General features: G+C 32.1%; 1 protein-coding gene across 3 annotated transcripts in view; it reads right to left on the reverse strand.

Annotated features, from left to right (window-relative positions):
• LOC140045196 (procollagen-lysine,2-oxoglutarate 5-dioxygenase 1-like) overlaps positions 1-20,932 on the reverse strand; it is a 76,216-nt gene extending 55,284 nt beyond the window's left edge. For 2 of the 3 annotated variants that reach the window (XM_072090004.1, XM_072090005.1), the window contains exons 1-14: positions 20,541-20,932; positions 16,479-16,579; positions 14,155-14,291; positions 12,712-12,826; positions 10,536-10,694; positions 9,601-9,664; positions 8,846-8,943; positions 7,974-8,075; positions 7,536-7,667; positions 6,701-6,822; positions 6,096-6,197; positions 5,846-5,971; positions 5,147-5,282; positions 759-872 (exon numbers count right to left, since the gene is read on the reverse strand). In XM_072090004.1, coding sequence (XP_071946105.1) covers positions 759-872; positions 5,147-5,282; positions 5,846-5,971; positions 6,096-6,197; positions 6,701-6,822; positions 7,536-7,667; positions 7,974-8,075; positions 8,846-8,943; positions 9,601-9,664; positions 10,536-10,694; positions 12,712-12,826; positions 14,155-14,291; positions 16,479-16,579; positions 20,541-20,652 — 1,620 coding nt within the window. In that variant the 5' untranslated portion in view covers positions 20,653-20,932. Of the gene's footprint in view, positions 1-758; positions 873-3,768; positions 3,844-5,146; positions 5,283-5,845; positions 5,972-6,095; positions 6,198-6,700; positions 6,823-7,535; positions 7,668-7,973; positions 8,076-8,845; positions 8,944-9,600; positions 9,665-10,535; positions 10,695-12,711; positions 12,827-14,154; positions 14,292-16,478; positions 16,580-20,540 lie in introns of all 3 variants that reach the window. The other variant, XM_072090003.1, reaches the window with a different exon arrangement.
• Positions 20,933-23,204: the final 2,272 nt, after the last annotated feature.

A 23,204-nucleotide genomic window follows, 5' to 3' on the forward strand; every position in this document is an offset into this window, starting at 1 on the left:
TTAAATACTTGATTACATATAAATAATTGAGACATAAAGTAAACTATATATATGTTAACAACATTGTTACAGGATCCATGGTTATGGTATCCATGAAATAAATAGGATTATATAATGTCCCGGCCGTAACGTTAAATATGATTTTTTCATATTTAATATTAAATAGCTTAAAAAATAAAGATCAGAAAAAAAAAAAAAAATGTCTTTGAGAAATAGCCAAGAGTCATATCAAAATCAGTAAATGAAATTTGTTTAACTCTTGGACCAAATACTGTGGATGCCCTGTAATTGTTTTCTGATATTCAAATTATTCTACTGCAGTAAATACATATGATTCAATTAATGTATTTATTTTGTTTGAATGTAGAAGTTTATGAGGCATTTCAATGGAATTAACAGTGCATTAAAATTATGGAGGATCAAAGAATAATAGAAAAAAAGCATGCAACAAATCTCCCTTTTCTTTATTTCCTCAGGTGTAATCACACTTCAGACCTAATCCCATCCCTACTTTATGTCTGATTTCACAAATAGGCATATCACCGGGTATAGTCCCAGTATTAACTTTTGATCTGGATGTAGGCCTCTCTCTAGTGAGTTCAGATGATGTTTTAAAAAAAATGCTCACCAATTATTTTATTTCCTGAAGCAGGGTTTCCTCTGGTATATTTTATAGGGGAGTGGGATTATACCAGAGAATATGTGGTAAAAGTGTAATAAGCATATCTAGAATAATTAAATTTTAAAATAACCTCTACCTTTGGATTGTTGTATATTTCGTACATGTCGTTATGAAGGTGGTTCGTCTCGAAGTATTCAGTGTTCACCAGATGCCCGAAAATCTCACGATTCGTCACATACATGAAGATACCCTAAAAGAACCAATCAGACTAAGCGTTAGATAAATGAAAATGGAATTATTTAATTATATTAATAAGTTAAAAAACATAATTTTATTATTACTAATTAAATATTATATTTAAATAGATATAAATAAATAAATATCTATTTCATAATCCGCTAAATTGTGATCCTGCTCAATTTCCACACATCTCCATTTTAATATTATTTCATTTATTATTATTTTAATATCTACCCAGAGTGTAATTTCTACCAAATAAAATAAATATTAATTTCCTAAAATTATAAAAAAACACTTAAATATATTAATTTAATTTATATTTTGATTAATTAATTTCTATATTTAAAGCAAAAGTTTTTTCAACCCTTAATAAACGAAATACATGGTTAATTTCATTTATTAAAATAAAAATGTTTTATTAACTAACTTTCACCTTACACTTTTGGAGAACAATAATAGTAACATTATTATTGTGGTATATTTTTATATCTGAAACCTTGACTCAGAAATACCGGGATGGTGTCCGGCGGGGAATAGTTTTACCTTAGTTAAGCATAGTTCAGCTTTGTTACATTTTTTTTTTCACATTATTGATTGTCTCCATCCCCGAAACCTCGACTAAGAAATACCGGAATGGTGTCCGGCGGGGGATAGTTTATTACCATTAGTTAAGGTCCTATGTAAAGCACCTAGAGGGGTCAGTGATCCATTAGGCGCTATATAAATACTGTTTATTATTATTATTATTATTATCTGCATTCTTTCTTAATAATTTGTTTATATTTTCTCAAGAGGACATTCAAGACAATGACCTTTGTTTCGGTTTGTAAAATGGACAATAGAATTGAAACAAAAGCAAAAGTTTCTCATCTGTGACAAAATTACACTGTAACAGTGTCCTAGAGATATTAGAGAAAGAAACCATTATATCGAAACTAATACCTATTTATATATGTTATAAGCTATAACCAGCCTGTTAGTGGTGATGATTCGATGTTGGATTGGAATTAAATAAATAAATAGATTGGTTACGAGAGTATAGAGAAATATACAAGAACATTACTCATTATTAAAGATGTATTGTCCACCAAAAACATGAAAAATGAAGATTAATCAGACTTTGAATAGCTAGTTATGGAAGTTATTCACTTCCATGGGAAAAAAAAGAGAAAACATTTCACTTATAAAATGACAAAATAAATAGTTAAATTCAACCAAAAATCCATTGGCTATCACCTAATTTGTCTATTTTTTTGGCTTTAAATTAAAGTTATTTCAGGTAAATAAATTTTTTTTTTCGATTTTGGAAAACTATTATGTGATATAAAAATGGCATATTCAACAAAAAATGTTTAAGAATTATATTTTTAAGGGGAAAATACATCTTTAATAAGTAATACTTTATGTATGCTTTATTTATATGTTTTACAATATTCATTTATATCATCTAATAAAGTTACAGCTTCCTCTCGCATAATCTCTTCTTTTGCCCATAAATATTGCAACGTAATATTATTATAAAAAAAGTTTCTTTTCAAACATGAAAATAGAGGGTGCTATTGAAGTTTAGACCATTATCACAATAGAAACAAATAAATCAAATAAAAACACATTACAACAATGTTCACGACTCTGAAAAGGACGCACAGACACACTGCAAATAATACAAAATACAACAAAAACAGTCCTTATAGTAGTATTATGATTTGTTGTTAAACCAGTAATTAATGAGAAAGTTGAATGTACACAGAAGAACAATTGAAACAAAAATGATTTTTTTTTAATACAGGAACTCTCTTTCCTTTCCTATTAAATATACAGTAGTTCCAACTGGTGAAAAATATCTGGTCTGGACAAACAAAACATTGAATTTAATTTAACAATACAATATTCACCATATCCAATCTCTATACAAGTACAAACATTCATGCTATATATAGGATGTTAATATTATTTAAATACATCAATATTAATTGTTTCTATCAAACACATGCAGGTTATATTAGCTTATTCAGAGATTCAACTTGGTATGACCAATGCCTAATTTAATGCATAAAGAAAATCCTATGTTAGCAGGAATTTTTTTCATTAGATTTTAAGCAGTGCTATTATAAATGTTCTTTATGCTGTTTTATACTACTATATAGTAGTTAAGGTATCCCCTGAATATTTGTGGTGGGAAGCAGGGGTGGATTTAAGGGGAGGCACAGCTGAACAAGGCCTCCTCTAAATTCAAAAAATTGTAATGCAAAAGATAGAAACATCACACTTCATTTCACTACTTGTAGGCCCTGGAAGCCCCCCCCCCCCCCCACCTACCAAAAAATTTCAAAATCCGGCATCTGCCATTGGAAAGGAGGGTTCTACTGTATACAGACAGGTTGAAAATAAAAATAGATTGGTATTAGGCATAGTCATGCTCAGTAGAAACTGTGAAATAAGTTTAATAAGGAGGTTTCACAACCTTACAAAATATGATAATGATAACATCTACCAACATTTAGCCTTTCTCCCAAATATTAATCAAGATTGAGAGGGCCGTTATTCAACACCTACAGTATACTGCATGAAAATTATGTATAGTTTGGGAATGTGGGGAGAGATTTGAGCTTACACCAAATGGCCAAAATATAAGAGTTAAGCTCTGTCTACACTATCAAACTTTATGTGACAACAAAATGTAATGTGCAAATCACTGCCATATTTGGGCACATCACATTATTTTGAAAATGTAGACAAAGCTTTAGGATAACACTCATATGGATCAAATTATTTGAAAATATTTATTAGATTTTCAAAAATATTCTCTCAAATAACTCATTTATTTAGTTCAAAAATTATTTTTAAAATTTGTTATCATATTTTGTAAGTTTGCGACACCTCAATATCGAAGACCCGCACGTTACCCTATTTCTAAGGTTGGTACAAAAATCCACTTCGCTGTCGCCTTGGTTATTCAATAAGCATTTTCTACGTTCTCGCTGTAAAGGTTAAAGGTCAGGTTACAAAGCAAGAACATACACAAAGATAGTGAATTATATTAAACATTTAGACAGTTAAATACATATTAAACATAGATTGTATTATACGTATATTAACAGTTTTAATTGAAGAACTGTAGCGGATTTAGGGTGTTGGGAAAATAGGGGGGTTGAGTGGTGTTAACCAACTGTCTAGTGGTAAAAACATTGAAGTTATTATTGTTTAAAAGTTTGCATGGCAAAATCAATATGCTAATATAAAGTTCGCGGTACACCACGTATATATAGTTCTAAAAAGAACTGTTTCTCGATCAATATACTTCGATCATCTTCAGGAGTGAGAATGCCGCATTATATCAACATAAAAAGAAGTTATTTAATTAAACCTACAGTTTCCATTAATTATTATTATTAACACTTATCAAATATTATCAATATTAATCATTAATACAGACACATTGAACTTTCAAAAATTCATGATGAAGCTACAAGCGTCGCAGTACGTGTCATGCTTCACCGACTTGTGACGGACCCTGGGGAGCTCGCCGAATCTCTCCTCCCTAATAGATATACTGTACAACATTAAACATCTCAATTAAAAGATAGGAACGCTATCAGAGAAGTTAGATAGTAATTAGACCATGAATACATTAACGATAGAATTATTATTAATGATTCTGGATTAAAACTAACATAGCACTGGGTTTACAAATGTTATAATTTTCCAAAAGTATGAATAATTCAAAGGCAAGATTTAAATTTTTTTCGCACTATTCCACCAAAATAACCTAATAACTTTAGAAAAGATGAATAATAATTTAGAGCCAAAAAAAATATATTTACATGTGCTACTAAATGAAAACATTTTCAAAGATTTTGAATTTAGCAGTTTAACTAAAGGAGGATTACGCAAGCCTGTTTACACTAGTCAATTTAATCATTAAGAGTATTAAAAGCATGAAAGTTCCGTGACTTTTTCACTTCAGGATAAATTAGTAAGTAGTAGTTTTCTAGTGTGTGACAGATTTTAATTTACTAAATAACCTTGATAGGGCCTCATATTGAGGAGGGTCTAGGGGTGAAGATTTCGGAAGCTCATGGGTTTAAACCACCTATTTTACCATTACTCTTAATTACATAGTTAAATATTTTGGTTGATTTTGCCAGGGAACCTCGATAAAAACCTCAACAGTAGAGGTCCGTTAAAAATGAATGTTGCCCTTCAAACATAGCCAAATAACTATGTAATACTAATACTAAAAGATGTAGAAAAGAAATGTCAATGGAAGAATGGATAACCTACCCTACTTCTCAAATCAGAGCAAAAGTTCATGTCTGCGTCTCTGTCACCATCAAGAAAGGAGGGCATGTGGGGCTCCCTCAAGATGCGTCCATGTATTAAATATACGCTGGAGATGTATGGTACATTAAACACGCCCCTGATGGAATACAAAATAAAAGCAATCACGTTTTATTCAGTCATTTTGGCACACGGTAAAAATAAATGTATTGAATGATAATGCCGCTGTAATACAGCCACTGTACTCAAGTCAAATAGGCAAAATTTATTCCGAATAACAATTTTATATTTTGTTTTTAGTAACTTAAATATTGTAGTTTAATGAATAGCTCAAGTTTTTGTACAAAGCAATCTTTGGGTGAAATATATGATGAGCACAAAAAAAATGTTGTTTTTCATTTTTTTTAATTATTGCGTTTTTTTATTTTCAATTATTGTATTATTGTGGCCACCATCAACATTATTGTTAACATCAAAATTATAAAATTTCCAAAAAAATATTTATTAATCTTAATTATTGCAGTGACTTTATTAATTTGTTGTTTTGAAAATGTTGCTGGGATACTTATGGATCAGCGCACACAGTCTAACTGTATCTCTTATACATATTATTTCTCATAGGTCAATTTAAAAAATTTAATTCATAATTTATTATAGAAATATGAATTTCAATTTCTCAAAAATGACAAAAAAATAACTTACAGCCTTTGACGTCTCACGATAGAGACGTAATCTTGTGACCTTGCATAGTAGTTATCGTCGTTGAGGGCGCCCCAAAAGTTGGACCAAAGCCTTCCATACTTGATATGCATTGGAGCAATGACAGTACTAAAGGTTATATGAAAATGGTTTTATTTTCACACTTATAAACAAAAGAATAATCATCGCAATCATATTTATGATAAGTGTTGTAATGTAAAAACATAAAAAATATTTTTCTCTTACTACTTACCGATTCTGCTCTATCAAACTACGTATTAAGTGTGAATTTTCAATTTGGCTCGGACTGTCTATAGACAGGTAGTAATCACACAAAATTACATTGCAGTATTCTCTACAGACAAAAAAAAATGATTACTTTGTTATTATTATCCATTCATTTCTTTTTAATGATTTCTTAACATATACACAAAATTATAATCTGTCAAACATGAGGACACTTCTTATATTGACATAGACTTTAATAATCAAAAACTTGAAAAAACCGAAAACTTTATATAATCATACTATAATGCTCAGTTCAACTCAAATATTCAATAGAACTAACCATATGCTTTCCTTATTGTGTTACATAAATGTCAAGTCGAGCGGCCGAGCGGTTAAGGAAGGGGCGTCACAAACAATCTGGCTCGCGTGCACTTTAAAGAACCCAGTACATCTTTCAGAAGAAGAGGGGGTAATACTCTAGTGTACTGGTCCACTCTGTCGATCTGGACAGATGAACGGGTTTCGTTTGGTGGCAGCACTCAACACGAAGGGACCTTTAGGGGGGAGAAAGTTGTGGTATGTGTTGTCCACGCCTGTGCACAATTCAGCCCAGTGTGTTTATAAACTTACATTCCTTTTTGGCGTGCTTCTCCTTCTGTGATCTCAATGGCTGGTACAATGTATTCTATTGACCTAAAGACTTCCTTATAATCTCTTGTAAAATTTAACACATGTCTGAAGTGATGAATCTCCTACAAACCAGAAATATATTATGAAATAAGAAAAATAGTAATTGTTAATAGAATTCATTGCGTTAAAATTTGTGGAAGGAAAAAATGCAAGCCTGGGTCCGTATTCACCATTCACACTTTGGGAAACATTCTTATCCTTAAAAATAACAAAATTTCCGATATAAATTATTAGTGAATACAATTTAAGGAATACTTAAATATTTATTGAGTTAAGTGAAATACATAATATTTCAGGGACATATCTTACTTAAGTGTGATTGGTGAATACTATATATATACACATAACATTAATTTTAAACCGTTCGGTGATATACTGAAATTTAATTCATTAATTAATTAATTTAAAACGATAAGATGAGAAATCTGTGAGAATGAGAAAAAGTCGCCCCAACAGAGATTCGAACCGGGCATAATGCTTGATATGCAGATGTCCTAAGCATTAGACCACTGGGACTTTCACGGTGTAGTTCGAACCCGATTGGATAGCAACTCTTCAACATTTTCGGCATGGTACGGCGGAACAGCACTAGTCCCTCAATTTTAAATATATAATATACAACTAAAGAAAAGATTGTTTTAGGCAAATTTGATGTGCCCATATCACTACCATATTTGGGCCTATCAAATTTCTTTTGTTAAACTAGTTTGATAGTGTAGACAAACCTTAAAAGTCTCTACAGCTATGACATACCAAAACGGCATATTATACTCACATTATTATGAATAAACAAGTCTATTTTTGACTTTGGATAATCTAAATTAAGAATGTTTTCAAAAAACTGATTAAGAAATGGCGTTGGCTGCTCAATGAATATAGCCACAAGAACTTTTGGCAAGTCTTCATCCTACAAAATAAAAAAGATAAACATAGCTTTTAAAAATGTATCACATTAAAACAAGAAACGTTGTAAATCCTCTGGGTTGGGGTGGGGCAGGCCAGACAAGGGTACTCATCACCCTATAAAAATGTATTTTTGGACCTCGCATCCTAGCAAAAATTTAAAAAGAGACATGGAAAGGCAGTGATGCTTTTGACAATGGAAAGACCCTACTGGTCTAGTATTGGTCAATTACTGGTCTAGTACTGGGCAAGTTAATCACAGAGTCCACTAATCATAAATTTTCAGTTCTAGTATATGTATTGTAGTTACCTCTACATTGTCCAATGTGAAGGTACCATCATCACACTCCTTGCATCCAGACTCTTCCGTCCAATAATTGTTAAGATAGTTAGCGAGTAAATTTAATGACAACTGCAACATAAACAGAAGTTACATAATTAAATTAATTTACCAGTTTGGCCTAAAAAACTAAGACTAGCTAAGCTATAGGCCTAAGACGGTCCACAAGAGGACATTCGACGTGAGCTGCTTAGGTAGTGCATTTCTTTTCTATTTTTCTCATAATTAACCATAAAATAAACAATGACCTGGTTTAATGTTTTTAAAGTAACAAATATGAATTATATTTACAAAACTATTCAAGGGAAAGTGTCTTTAAGAATCAGAATTATTAATTATTATTAATCACAATTTAATACATTTTAAAAAGTGATTTTACTGAGAAAATAATTTTTACATTTTAATCATCTCAAATATTTAAACATATTGTTTGTTAGGAGAATTATAGCACATTTTGCAATTTGATTGGTTAATTACATATCACATGACGTTCCATATTACTAATAATCAACGTCCAGCGTTGAGTAAAAATTCTGAAGATGTTCTACCATACCATGCGAGTTGTTGACTGGTCCGTTTGAGAAAACTTATAGTGTCAGCCATTTAAAACTGTTCTACTTCATTTTTTAATGATTTAGGCCTAGGCCTAGTGCCCTTGTTGAATAGAGCAGTTAATCTTATGAAATATTCTCACCATTCAACTGACATTCATTATTGTTATACCATAATCTATCTGGTATTTAAAATATCATGTTATTACTGCAAATCGTTCAAAGTTTACAATCATACATAAACAAATTTAAAAAATATGTTTCTGAAAATCCATATGAGATAATCCTTACTGTTGATGGACCGTTGCCATGTACAATAGAAGGTAGCGTATTGTGTTTTATATTGTGCAAGAAACTGGCATCATTCAAAAACTTGACTTTCACATCCTCTGAAAACAAATAGATTTTAACAGACTACTTAAAGAATCGGGAGCTTTTGATTGGTCGACTGATGACTTACAACCTAACTAGGTCATGTCAATTCAGTGTGCACATGCAGGGAATTTAGGATGTGCTTCCTCACTCTCCACCTCCCCACAAGCTTTGATAGTTTTTAGGTCCCTAGTAGTTGACAACTGATGACACATCAATTGACATGACCTCTGCAATGGTGCAGTATATCTATCAATCTTTTCAATATATATACAGTCTAGTAATTTGTTTTTGTGTACACACTTTTGAATAGTACAATAAACTTTAAAGTCCATAGTCAACCAATTTTTATCTAAAGCTCTGTCTACACTATCAAACTGTATGCGACAAAAAAATGTGATGTGTGCCCATATGGAAACAATCATATCACTACCAATATTTGGGCACATTACACTTTTGTTGTCAAACTAGTTTGATAGTGTAGACTGAGCTTTAAAACATCATCAAAATGGTAACTCACAGAAAAGACAAATAAAAGAAGTGGGAAATGCCACCTAATCAGTCCTGGACAAAACCTATAGAGGGTGGCAGAAACCATCTAGAATCAGTCATGGTCTAATAACTGTTGATGATTGATGTACTGTAAGGGTTTAGCAATCTAATACTGTACTTACGTGTTGCTCCATTAAGGTTTTGAAGAACATAAGCTTCATTATCTAATTTCATTTTCCATGATTTCTAAAAGATTAAAAGAAATTTATAATTTGAAGAATAAAATATTTTGCTTTGCTTTGGAAACCAGATTCTCAAGCTGTAGGCCTATGTACTTACCAGCAAAAAAACATGATCAAAACCTGAGCCTGACAAAACGTTAAAAAAGGCAAGGCAGTACCTGTGAATTTTTTTAGTAGTTAAGTCGTTCATTGCATGCTAAGAAACATATTAGAATAAGCAGAATGACTTTACGACTCAGCAGGACACAAGTGAAGAATCATGAAAATGAAAGGTAGCTAAATCAATTCAATTATTTTGTTTCGACAAGCACTCTGGCCCGAAATTTGTCTTGCTTCTTACATATAAAAAAATGCAATAAAATATATAGGGTTCATATACAGTAGGTCGTTTATTTGACTATAATTTAGATCATGTTTAACTAGGGTTCATTTACAATCATAGGCTCAGCAATATTTTCATGTAGTGTATGCATTTCCACAGTGTTTATCTCCATTTCCATATGTCTGTAATGCGGCCAAATTTTCAGTAGTAATTACAGACATTCCATAATTACTGTACCTGGATACAGGTCATGAATGCCTTTGTTGTATGTAGCCTACTTTTCTTAAAGCTCTGTCTACACTATCAAACTTTATATGACAAAAAAATGTTATGTGCCCAAATATGGTAGTGATATGACATCATCATGTCTATATACAGTATGGGCACATTTTTTTATCACATAAAGTTTGATAGTGTAGACAGAGCATTAGACAATTGCAAAAGGTACTAAACAAATTTGAATGCACTGGCTATACATTATTAAAAACATTTATTTATTCATATTTACGAATAGGTTGAAACTCTCCGATTATCTTCTTATCCATTTACTTACTCTTATTTCATCATCTAAGTATAACTTTGTAAAGAATAATTGGTCGTCTGCTGTATTTGCTATAGGTTTGTGAGTTAACGCTTTCCAAACGTAGTCAGCATAGCCGATGTAAAGACCAGAATTTAAAAACCGGTAGCCCTCAACTTTAGGATATGAATGCTGCAAAGAGAGAAAATAAAATAATAATCAGTATTACTCGTAGTATAGGTATTTTTTATAGTTTACTTATTGTTAATTAGGTTTCTTTAAGCTCTGTTTACACTATCAAACAATAGTTTGACAAAAAAGTGTGAAGTGCCAAAATATGTTTGGTATGCACAAATATGGTAGTGTCCATTATGGGCACATCACATTTTTTTGTCTCACAAAGTTTGATAGTGTAGACAGAGCTTTAGAGAGCGAAGGCCATATCAGTAATATCACTGCTTTCCATTGGGGCCCTCTAGAATACATATCATTACTCCAGTCATTTGTTGGATCAAACATGTTTATGAAAAAATATTCTCATAATGCAGCTATTAATCCGCGCAAATTTGTGTCTTTACCTTGCCAGGTACCCATTTGTACACCTGGATTTAAAGGAGCAAAAACGTAAGTAAAGTGTCTTGCCTAGGGATACAAGCAATGCGGCTAGAATCGGAATCGAACCCATGATCTCATGATCAGTCCAACACACTGCACCACACGCCCTTATGGTACTACTGTACTTCAATATAACATTAGTCTCAATGTATTAGTTTATGCTACAGTACTTGTATAATATATTATCAAAAATCAATAATAAACTAACTAGTTTAGGCTAAACATATTGCTGTGTTGCCCAATCCTCACTAACTCAAGATTGATCTGGCTGGTCAGGCTTTATCAATGCATCACCCCTGTATAAACAACTTTTCATAAAAGTTTAGATGGATGCCAATTTGTCCTAACGTAGACTTGGGGTAGGATTATTAACCCCACGGTGGGATTATAATAGAACCTACTGTAGAGTTGGATTATAGACTTCATGTGAGATTTTAAACTCAGGGCGGTATTAAATTTTAGCAAGGACAACTATAACAAGCAAAATATTTGTTCCAACAGATGGGAATCGGCTCTCCTGACATTTTCATAAATTAAAACAGTACGTAACGCTAAATTTAAAACATGTTTTAGGAATTTTGTTTTCCGTTTATGTTTTACAGGGGTATTATTTTGTTGTTTTGTATAATGTTGTGATCTAGTCTTCAACCAGACTGCTGTGCTTTTGACAATATAATAAAGTCAACTTGATTTTTAAAGTGAAAATGATAATTGAATTCAAAACAGAAAATTCTCTACTGCATGCTCTTTGTTGTGAGAATATTCTGACTGTGACAGGATTTGAATTTGATCATAGGCCCATGGGATTATTTATTTAATTCATTTCTGCTGTAACCTGCGTACAAATGTGTTAACTCAAATACATTAAAACAAGAATGAGTGTAATAAAATTATTCAAATGTGAAAACCATAATCATAAAAACTGAAATTATAGGAGAGTCAGTTTGTGTACCTGTATACTGTGTCTATTAGTATTACAAATCATATCACTTTGAACATACAAGATCCTTAGTTAGTTAGTTAGTTAGTTCATTTTTATACTGGGTGACCTCTTCTGTCAAAGACTGATCTCCCAGAGGGCCCTGTTGGTGATCAGTGGCTGTGATGTACTAATACACCGGGGTAACCCCCTACTCGTCTCGAAAGATTTACTAGGTTCTTTAAAGTGCACACGAGCTAGTTGTGTACACTGGACCTACGGTTTATAGTCCTTATCCGAGAAGACTTGTTCTACCACCAGAACCATGGAGTGAGTGAGCCTCGAACCCTTGCCGATGTTATGGCTACGTAATTACGGTTCCACTGTCTTAACCGCTCGGCCACTCACTCACTATCTAAACACTTGGTTTTCAACACTAATGTGACTTTGCTTGAGATACAAAATCATAACACTGTAAGTCTGAACAACCGCAGTTACATCATCCAGTAATTTATCCTTATAATATGTTCAGTTCTAACATTATTTAAAATTATATTTACATTCCCTAAATTAAACAGCCTAAAAACACTTGACCGTTCAACACCATGTGACCTTGCTTAAGATACAAAACCATGATATTGTACATCTGAACACACATACAGTATCTTAACTTACCCTTAGAGATGTGTCTGGCCAAATATAGTTTTCTGCTCCAAAAACAAGGTTGCAATTTAAATCCTTAAATTTGCGAACTATTTCTTTTAATCCTCCTAAAAATATTACATCATAACTGAAACGAAACAAAATATAGAATTTAACCTGACTTCATATTAGCCGATTATCGGACGGTATCTATAATTTGTTCAGTATCATAGGTAAATTCTAAATACAGAGTCACATATGTATCACAGGATTACTAATCATAGTCTGTATCAAACCTTAACTGGATTAAGATTTGTGCAACACAACCAAATATTTTAATACGCAACAGAGGGGTAAGTGATGGGACAGCCCCTTCAATATGCCTACATTATGATACAGTACCGTACTTGTAACAGTAATAATATACATTTCTTTTAGTGGCTCACTAAAACGCATACAAAGCACGAAAATAATTTCTGATTCATTTTAAGCGTTTAAAACAAAATTATATTATTCGGACATCTACAGTAGGACAAATAAATAAATTTGTAATCTGTAATAATTCCATACCCATACATAGAAGACTTAACCCGACTATTTTATTTTACCGAAAAGTATATATTATTTTAAACAGCACAATAGTTTATATTACCAAGTATTCTTATATTTCATTATATTACATATATGATAATACTCTTTTAAATTGCATTTCTTTGAAACTTGTAAGCTTTGATAAATTATCTACATCGTATATCAAATGAAGTACGACGAATTCACTACAGTTAGAATCGCTTCAGTGCATCGTGAACGCTAGTCGAAGAGACAAAGCTGCCGAGACTAATTGTATCTGACAAAAGACCAAATCCCAAGGCTTATCATTTATAAATACTCTCGTTCCATTGAATAATCACTTATAAGATACGCCATTAACAATTAATTTTCTGCAGGAGTAAGTGTTGTTTTGCCAATCCATTCTATGTGTCTGATGTAAATGATTAAAAACTCTTTTATTCTTAGCACCTGAACGGCAAGAAAAGTAATTTAAAAAATAATTTCATGCTATATTTTGAAAAATATGTAGGTTCAAATCGTGTTTGTATCTTGGATTTTTTCGCTGACGGCAAGGTTGGTACGAGAGGTCATTTCAAAATGTGCCTTGCTTGTCACATGTTACAACATAACAAACATGGGTGACCAGTGATTAGCGACTGCTAGGTTGGTTAATCCAGCTTGCTTTGGGTCTATCCATGTGAACAACCAGCTCATGAGCAAGCTCATTTTTGATGAGCCAATTCGAAATAAGCTCACACACATACAAGTTTTGCAAAACAATAAAATCGGTTGCAATTTTAGCTTTAAATATTTATTCTCAACACATGAAATAAATTAAACATCAATATCTTTGATACCTCTCAGAGGAGAAAAGTGCATATATTGGTTTATCCAGGTAACCTAGGCATCAATAGCTGTACCTACCTGTCAGTAAATAGAACAATAGTGTCTGGCTCATCTTTATACTTTTCTTGAGCTTCTATAAATAAATTGACCTTCTGACCTCCGCCAGGAAACCTTTGTAAATCTCCTCCTACCCATTGCTTATGCATTCCTAAAACCTGAAAAAAAAAACAAGAAAAAACAAAATAATAGTTAATAGTAAATGCCTCAATTGATGGTTAGTAAAGTTACAGCAGAACCCATCCTTTTGGACACCCAAATTTAAAACAAAAGAGGAGCAAAATTTACAGTATGTTTTAACACTTATGATCAACACTTCAGGGGACACCTCTATAAAGCCTGTTTTCCTGTCTGTTTGAAAACGATCAAGTTGAAATGATAACGATAGCGAGTACCTTTTCCTGTAAATCGTTAACATTTCAATGTTTACGTAGAAGATCGCCGATTATTGTTAACGATAGCGTCGAATAACGTCGACAGGAAAACAGGCTTTAAGGGGGCAGATTTGTTGGGTCCTGAAGGTGTCTCTTATTATAGATTCTACTGTAGTGTTTTACTTTTGATTGTTAACAATACTGTGTAATGATGCTTTAATTACAGTGCTTATCTGCCTTTAATAAGTTTAATATTAATATTGTGTTGTGTATGTATTTTGTATCTTTTTCAACAATAGCATTAAAATCAAATCAAAGTGAGTGGTCACATCGGGAGGCTCATCTGTACTGTATGTGAAAAGGTGTATAAATGATAATTTGTAGACACCATATACAATATGTTTCAATACTTGACACCATTAAGATGTTCTCGGGTGACCACTTGAAATCGGAAGCACAGACCAACATCATACACCAGAAGCTGTATGACAACTGTAATCGCATTATTTTGGGTTAAACTCTATACTTTAGAAATACATTCTCGCTCATGTAAAGCCTGTCTGTCTGCCTGTCCATGGGTTTGACCTACACTACAAAACCATCTTCCCAAACCCAATAAAGTGAAATTGCTGGCCTACGACGGTACTTTACTTTTACAGTACACTACTATTTCTCTGTTTTATCTGTTAAAGGCACACTAAAATCATTTTGTTTGAGATACTTTTTCGTTGTGCATATTGTTAATGTTATGTAAATATTAGCCCATTTCATTGGTTTTGTGTAGCAATACTGCCTGACAAATTTGTTAATGAATATTTTCACTTGTAAAACATTGTTAAGCTCTGTCTGACAATATCAAACTATTTTTTTTAAAGTGCGATACGCCCATATTATGGCCGTATCACATTTTTTTTGTCACATAACCTTTGATAGTGTAGACAGAGCATTAGACAGTTTCTCTAGGTTTACAATTTTTGCTTTAAAAATGATCATTACAAGCCAAGTATATAATATAGTATTTTGAAATTAGTTAATTTAATAGTTAATTATGTAGAGCTTACTAAAAGAAATTACTAGAACACAAATGAATTATCTTCAGGACATACTGTACACAAATTTAATTTCTTACTTTACTTTAAAATTCTTCTTACGACAGCCCAATTAGCCCAAAAAACCCATGGGACATATATAAAAAAGGCCTGTATACAGCATATTAAGGAAAACCAATCAACCTATTCAATAACCAAAACAAATTAAAAGAAAGTTACAATTACATACAGTACTGGTTATAAATATTGTTTTCAGATATTTGCTGATTTTGCACATGGTTGCAAATTACTGATTCAAAGTTCAGATTAAATACAAATATAGCAGAACGCCTCCTAACATAAACAAACAATACAACAACATTACAACAACCCTTATCTGGAGGAAACCTTACTTTAAGTAGAAAAAAGTAGAAAACATACAGGTTCAACTCTCCCAATACCGGACTCTCTGAAAACTGGACTTTTCTTGAAATCAAGTGCCCCTAAACAGGTGTCCCAATAGGGTTTTCTATCTACTATAAAATAAATTCAGCCGATTCTAAAAGTTGGTACAACCAAACCTGATTTTTCATTTAAAATCTACATTACAAATTATAGTAAACATTATAGAATTATATTCCTTTTTTTTATTCGGTCAACTGTGAAGAGAGAGATTATAAAAAAATACAAACATGATTACAGGTGTTTTATGAAAGGAAATGAAAGGAAATTAAATGAAACCATAAAGCATTAATAATGTATTTTCAACTCTACTCTTTCTCAAATATATATGGTTTTTATTTTTCACATAAACTGTAAAAGTGTACAGTAATAACCATTGTTAATTACATTTAAATTATCCTCTTTCTTTCTTTTATTTTTTGGAGACATCAGGAGAAAGAAGTGTCCAATCTTTGTTTAATTTTCATGTAAAATGACTTACCTGAACTTTGACCCCATGTTGTTCACACGACTTCCTGTATCTCAGAAATCCATCTGTTTCATTGGTTGCTACAGTGAAGACGACAACTTTCTGTCCATTTACTAATAGAAAAAAAGTACATTAACAATTAAATATGCTATTAAAATAATTGCATACAGCTTCCTATGTTCAAAGCCAAGCCAGACCCATGTTGTCATTATTTAGTACTGTACTAAAATTGCATCATCCCACATTACTTCCTTTATATCAATGTATACTGTACAAAACTCGATTCATCAACTACTATGAATAGAGAAGTACAGTAGTTATTAAAGCCTCTGCTAATTTTAATAATTGTAACAGATTACCAACCAAGTGAGAAAAACCATTTGTTCCCCTAATAATAATAAGGTATTGTTATATCATCTTTACTGCATGAGGTACTGTATGTATAATTTGTGTGTATATATAGGCCAAGATTTAATAAATAACAGTGCCGTAAATAATTTTGCCGAAGTTCTTGGGGTGGTGAATTTTATTTTTCTTTTTTTTTTGTTCTTTTTATACTTTAATAAGATCTTTCTTTATTTTCTTTCTTTCTTTATTTTACCTATGATATAAATTATAAACAAACAAGGGCTAAAAAATAGTTAAAACTAATCAAGTTCAGCCCCTAAACATTGAAATATAAATAGTTCATTTCAAATGGTATACTATACTCTATCAGAAAAACCAAAATAAATGTTCTTTTACTTCAAATTTTATCAAAAATATCTGCTGTACTGTTCTGCACCCAGTATGGGTGTCAGTAGCAACCACATTATTATGCTCAGTCTACACTATCATACTTTATGGGACAAAATCAATTTACTTACAGTACAGTATGATGTGCTCATATATGGACATGATGATGTCATATCACTATCATATTTAAGCATATCACTACCACCATATACGGGCACATCACACTTTTTTGACAAACTAGTTTGATACCGATAGTGTAGACAGAGCTTTAAAGGATGCAGTTTGGAAGAGGAACCTTCAGTTTTAAAAACATGTGATAGTCATTGTCAACAAATAAACAGTGCTTTATTTAAGTATTATTTCAAAAAGCCTGATTTATCTAACTAATGCATGGGAATGTTTCTCTTGCCTATGCTGACCATGAAAATATCGTAGAAGCTCTATTAAAAGGGACACATTTGGGACCTAACAACCGTAATTGGGGTGTCTTCTGATTAGCGGATGACCCACTACTGTATCTGCTAAATTTGTACTCTCAAAAAAGTGTTTAAATTAAACTATGGACCTATACAGTAGGTGCATGATTAAACCAGTGGTTGTTGTGATAGTATGTTGTTAACCTCAGTTAAATAGGTACCTGTAGTTGAAATTTGCCATATTTATGCTGTCAATGAATTGGGGATAAATTAGTAGTTGAAACAGGCACTATATAAAGATTCCAAAGTAACAATAACTCTGCTTTCAAAAATAAATAAAATAACCTCTAATATATTCTCATGAATCATACAAAATGTACTAAAATATTCTATATTCTTAAATTTATCAATAAAGTTTTCAAATAATGATAATGATTAATCCCGTTCTATTCTATTTCTATATAATTTTTTAATAAATTAATTCAAAAAATGATGATGAATTAGTATAGTATAATGCTACTAGTATTAGTATTATGAAAAATTATTAATTTATTAATAGTTTTCTAAATAACAAATAATGATGAATACTGTATTCTAACAAAAAATGTGTACTTTAAAATAATAATGATAAATTAAACTATACTAACTGTATTCTATATTGAAAATCTAACTTACATTAATTAGAGTACTATTAATATTATTATGATGATGAATAGTTAGAGGGATGTGGGTTAGATAGAGATTATGTACTATATCATAAATCCAAAGGCAAATTATTAAAAAAATTACAATGCTGTGGGTATCCGTGGCTGGATCTCAATATACAAAATAAAAAAAGCAAAAAGCTAAATCAAAAAGATAAAGTAAAATAAAACAATCAGAAAAATTAGCAGAGCTTTTGGGCAATACTGGTCCTTTGTCAGTGCAAATTACTTTAATATTTTAAAATACAACTGTATAAATATAAATAAATCGTTAAAAGGTCAACTTATGTGTGTACAGTGCTATGACCTAATGCTGTAGTGTAACCCAAGACTTGCTCCCACCAAGAATACAAGCAGGGGGTTCAGCCCATTGAATCACTCAACAATGAGTAGTTAACAATAGTACCAATGTTTTAAATTTTACGTTGGGGAAATTAGTACGTCCGTCTGAAAAGCACCGGACGCGTCTAAAAATTGGACGTATTCAGGACACATTCTTGACGAATTCTCGGATGCATACAAATTGGGAGGTAGTAGTTATGGTCGGTACTGTAAAAACTGTACACATTTATTTCTAATTGAAAGAAGAATAAATAATTATTTTGACTTAAGAATTGAATTAACATTGACTGCTGTTTAATTATCAATATAAGGGATTATATCATAATTACAATTTCATATTACAGTAACAATATTGACAATGAAAACTATGGAATCACAGATAATAGTATTTTTATGAACCGGGCAGAACCCATGTAATGTTACCTTAATGTAATTAAGTACCATTACAGTAAAACAAAATGTCTGCAATCTTCAGAAAAAAATTGGGTATTATATAAATGTATAAGAGTTTTACTGTAGTACCCTTTTTAGAGAGAAATTATTATGTGCTTAAAATTAGAATTTTGTTTTAATAGTAGGCCTATTATTAATATTAGGTAAGTAACTCTTTATGTTTCATACATCTTTATTAGGGCTGATTAGTTTGTGGCCCAGATGAAGCGGGGGCGAGTTGACGTGGGGAAGAGTTGATGCGGGGGCGAGTTGACGTGGGGAAGAGTTGATGCGGGGGCGAGTTGACGTGAGTCGAGTTGACAAGCTTTCATTTAAACAAGGTCTATCAGACTCATTATCAGCAAGTTCCATAATTTAAGATAAACATTATCTTATTAGTCAAACAATAGACATCCTACATAAAACACAATCAGACAGGCGGAAATAACGCATTATAATAAGAAAAATCCAATCTGAAGAAATTTCAATAGCTTGTTTGTAGTCAAACATTTATAATATATACAGATACTGCATAAAAATATACAATTAAAAACAATGTAACAATCAGAGATACACAATGCGCCTTGAGCACTCTTGAGTGGTATGTGCGCTATAAAAATCTTGTTAATTATTATTATTATAGGAACGCATCAAATGTTACCTTTATGACCTTCATGACCTTCATTATAAAGAAGAGAATCACAGCTAGAATATTAACATGGTGGACTTAATCAAACCCTGATTTTTTTTAAATAAAATTATTTTTTTAATGATGACCAGTTGAGAAATTGGGTATTTATGTAAAATTTAACAAAATGCATACCGTACATCTTTGCATAGCCTACAATTATCACTGATCAGTCTTATTTAAATTGAGACATAAAAGTTAAGGCATAACTCATACTTAGCGTCATATTAAAATAAAATGGAAAATCATATTATTTACAACATGTTGATACTCTATATCTGATGGCTTTTAAACTTTAATATATATTTTTAATTAATTTAAATAATCTATGGCAACCTAAAATTCAAAAAATTTATAATTAAAAGGATATCAATTGAAATACTCTGCCTGACCATGGAGGTATAAAAAAGATTCCATGGCCTGACTGATGCACTGACTAAAATTTTGATTGACTTTAATTTTTAAAGATATATTTCTTAAAATACTGTATTGCTAGACAACAATATTCATTCAATAAATCTACACAATACATACAGTGTAGTGATAATACTAAACAAATCAGCCAAGTGTTGACAAAACACTAGCCAGCTAGCTCTCTGCTGGCATCCCTAGCTCTCTGCAGCAACTGCACTTGACAGACACACTGTGTGTGTGCCCCGTTGACACCAAGCAATATACACGGCCAGTAAGCACACGCCGCTAAGCTAAACAACTAACTTCCTGCAAGAAACAAATTGTCAGTAAAACCATTGCTTACCGTAGTTTTCTAAAGCTTCTGTAGATGCAGAATATGTAAGCTGAAAAGCCGATAAGTTAATAATAAATATGTATATCAGAGTCCGTAATAAACTTTTATTTAGTCCAGCCATTTTTCGTCGGTAAGAAAATATAAAGTTTTTCCGAGACTTCTTGTTTTTTTAGAATCGAGCAAAAACGCCCTCTAACGGATCAATTAAGTTATCTACGTGGCGAAATGTGTACAGTGAAGTATGTGTGTCCCGTGGATTTCTTGCTTACGTGACCATCTGAGAATGAAAATTCTAGAAACAACTGGAGCTGAGCAACATAATATCACGTATTGCACATGAATGTGAACTACCATTAACTACTGTTGCCATTAATCCTACTTAGCAGCTTCGGAAAATTGAAATGACTATCATAAATGATAATCAAGTGTTAACAGGCTATTCCTAACACTAGTGGGTGTTATCAATTTTACTTTTTGTTGTCAACATAATTATATGCCTAGGCATTATCAATTATTTGTTTTTTTTTTACCTTTTCAAGGATTGAATAAATTTCAAAATAAGTTCAATTCATTTACAGTTTAATTTTTGTTAAAGTATCTCAATCTTCTAATAGATGTAGATAGAGATTTATCGAACTTTTTATTTGTAATTATTTTATTTTATTTATTTACAATTTTTTTTTTTTTTTTTTTGCAAAACAGAGAAGCCTAAATTCTTAGGGCAAGCATGGAGAAATGCTAGTAGTAGCCCACAAGTACTTATTTTTCCATTACCTAAAGAAATACGATAAATGTCCGTCACCCAGGCCTACAACAAAAAATTATGCGGGTAGGAGATTAGGGAATGCACTTCCTCACAAGTATACCCAGAGAATAAGTCTAACACAAAAGTTAGACGTCCATTCATCCGGTAGCCGGATCAGGCCAGGAGATACGAAGTGTAAACCTCTATCCCACCGCTCTTCTTTACTTTAGACCTAAGTTTTAATAAATAAATTTATAAAAATTATAAACTCACTGAATAAAGGCTGAATAAATTAAAATACACTTTAAATGAACATAGTACAGTAAAATCTTATTCGTATTGTTTTAATGTTTAAATATGGTCGTGATATGACATCATCATGTCCATTATAATATAGTCACATCAGATAAAGTTTGATAGTGGTAGACATAGCTCTTTGGCCAATTCCTATTTTGTTTGTCTTGTTCATCATAATGCCTTCGCAGTCAGAAATTCCGCGGAGCGTAAAGCTATAATTAAACTCATAGTCATATAAATAAGTCTAATGATCTCCTTACGATTGGTCTGCTAATTAAATTGCCTCGTTATAAGATGAAGTAATTCAACTTGTCTAATAACATCCTTAAAGACCGAATAATCGCAGTCGGCTGCGTCGGAAATAAACGTCGTACGTGTGTGTATTGTGTACGTGTTGTGTGTCACATTACACTACATTAATGGACACTGGCAAATGTATTGGAGTGTATGCAGTAGGGTGGGGTGGGGTGACACCCATGAGCCCCCCCCCCCCCCCTCCTCCCAAAATTCGAAAGCATTATATGCAACCTGAATTCAGATGAATAATGCAGTGAATCCAGGATTTTGAAATAGGGTTTATCCCAGACCCAAATGTTAAAGTGAAGTGCTAAACCCATGTCTCCCCGAGCTTTTGCATTGTCAATTAGTGGTGAGGGTGAGGCTGGCTATGAAAGGCGTGCTCACTATAAAATTAACAAAATACGGTGCACCATATGACAGATATCAGGAGGGGAAAACTTTCGGGACGACCGAACTAAAGTGTCTCCTTAATGGAGGTATCCTTTCATCGAGTTGGCTTTTATGAGAAAGTTTTCTCTTAATTATATGGATGTCGCTCTTGAATAACTGGGTACGTGTCCAAAATGATGGGTGGGCGCTATACTGTATTATAATTGGGCCATGGTCGCGCGCGCGTATTGCTTACACTTGAATGCTACACAATTTAAATAACTTATTTGTTTATTATTATATTCAAACAAAAGCAGTGCATTATAAATTGCACCATTACTGTCTTGTTTACGTCAAACGGCTTGATAGATTTGAAATATAGATCTCTCCAGAAGCCATTGTTAATAAACTAGGATTTGCGCATTATTCATAATCCAATGTAAATCCCTCGTCTTCTTCTCGCGTCGTTCTAAATCAACTCTCCCGTCGTAAACTGATTCAAATTACTTTTGCTATAATAATAACTGAATATTTTTTAAAGAAAAAATAAATTTATAAATAAACATGTTAAAAAATACTATTTATCGCTTTATGTAGGCCTATATAGGAAATGTCGTTTCTTTCTTACTTTAATTTTATTTATGTTGTGTTTTTATTGTTTGCGTCTAAAAAGGGTCCTGCGAAAACAGTTGTAAACTTCTTTAAGCTTGGTTCCCACTAGAACGTAATGCAATGACGTAAACGCAACGTAAAGCTTGGTTCCCACTAGAACGTAACGCAATGACGTAAACGCAACGCAAGCGTTTTAACCAATGACAAGCGAAGTTATAGACAGTTAGCAATCACAAGCGAATAAGCGCTTTATGCAGGATCCTTGCCATCAATTATATACTGAAATTATAATTATAAACGATGACTAAATAAATATGAGCTGAATTGAATTCGATTGTTATACTCTGATT

The sequence above is a fragment of the Antedon mediterranea genome, chromosome 3 (genome assembly GCF_964355755.1).
Source record: "Antedon mediterranea chromosome 3, ecAntMedi1.1, whole genome shotgun sequence".
Taxonomy (NCBI): domain Eukaryota; kingdom Metazoa; phylum Echinodermata; class Crinoidea; order Comatulida; family Antedonidae; genus Antedon; species Antedon mediterranea.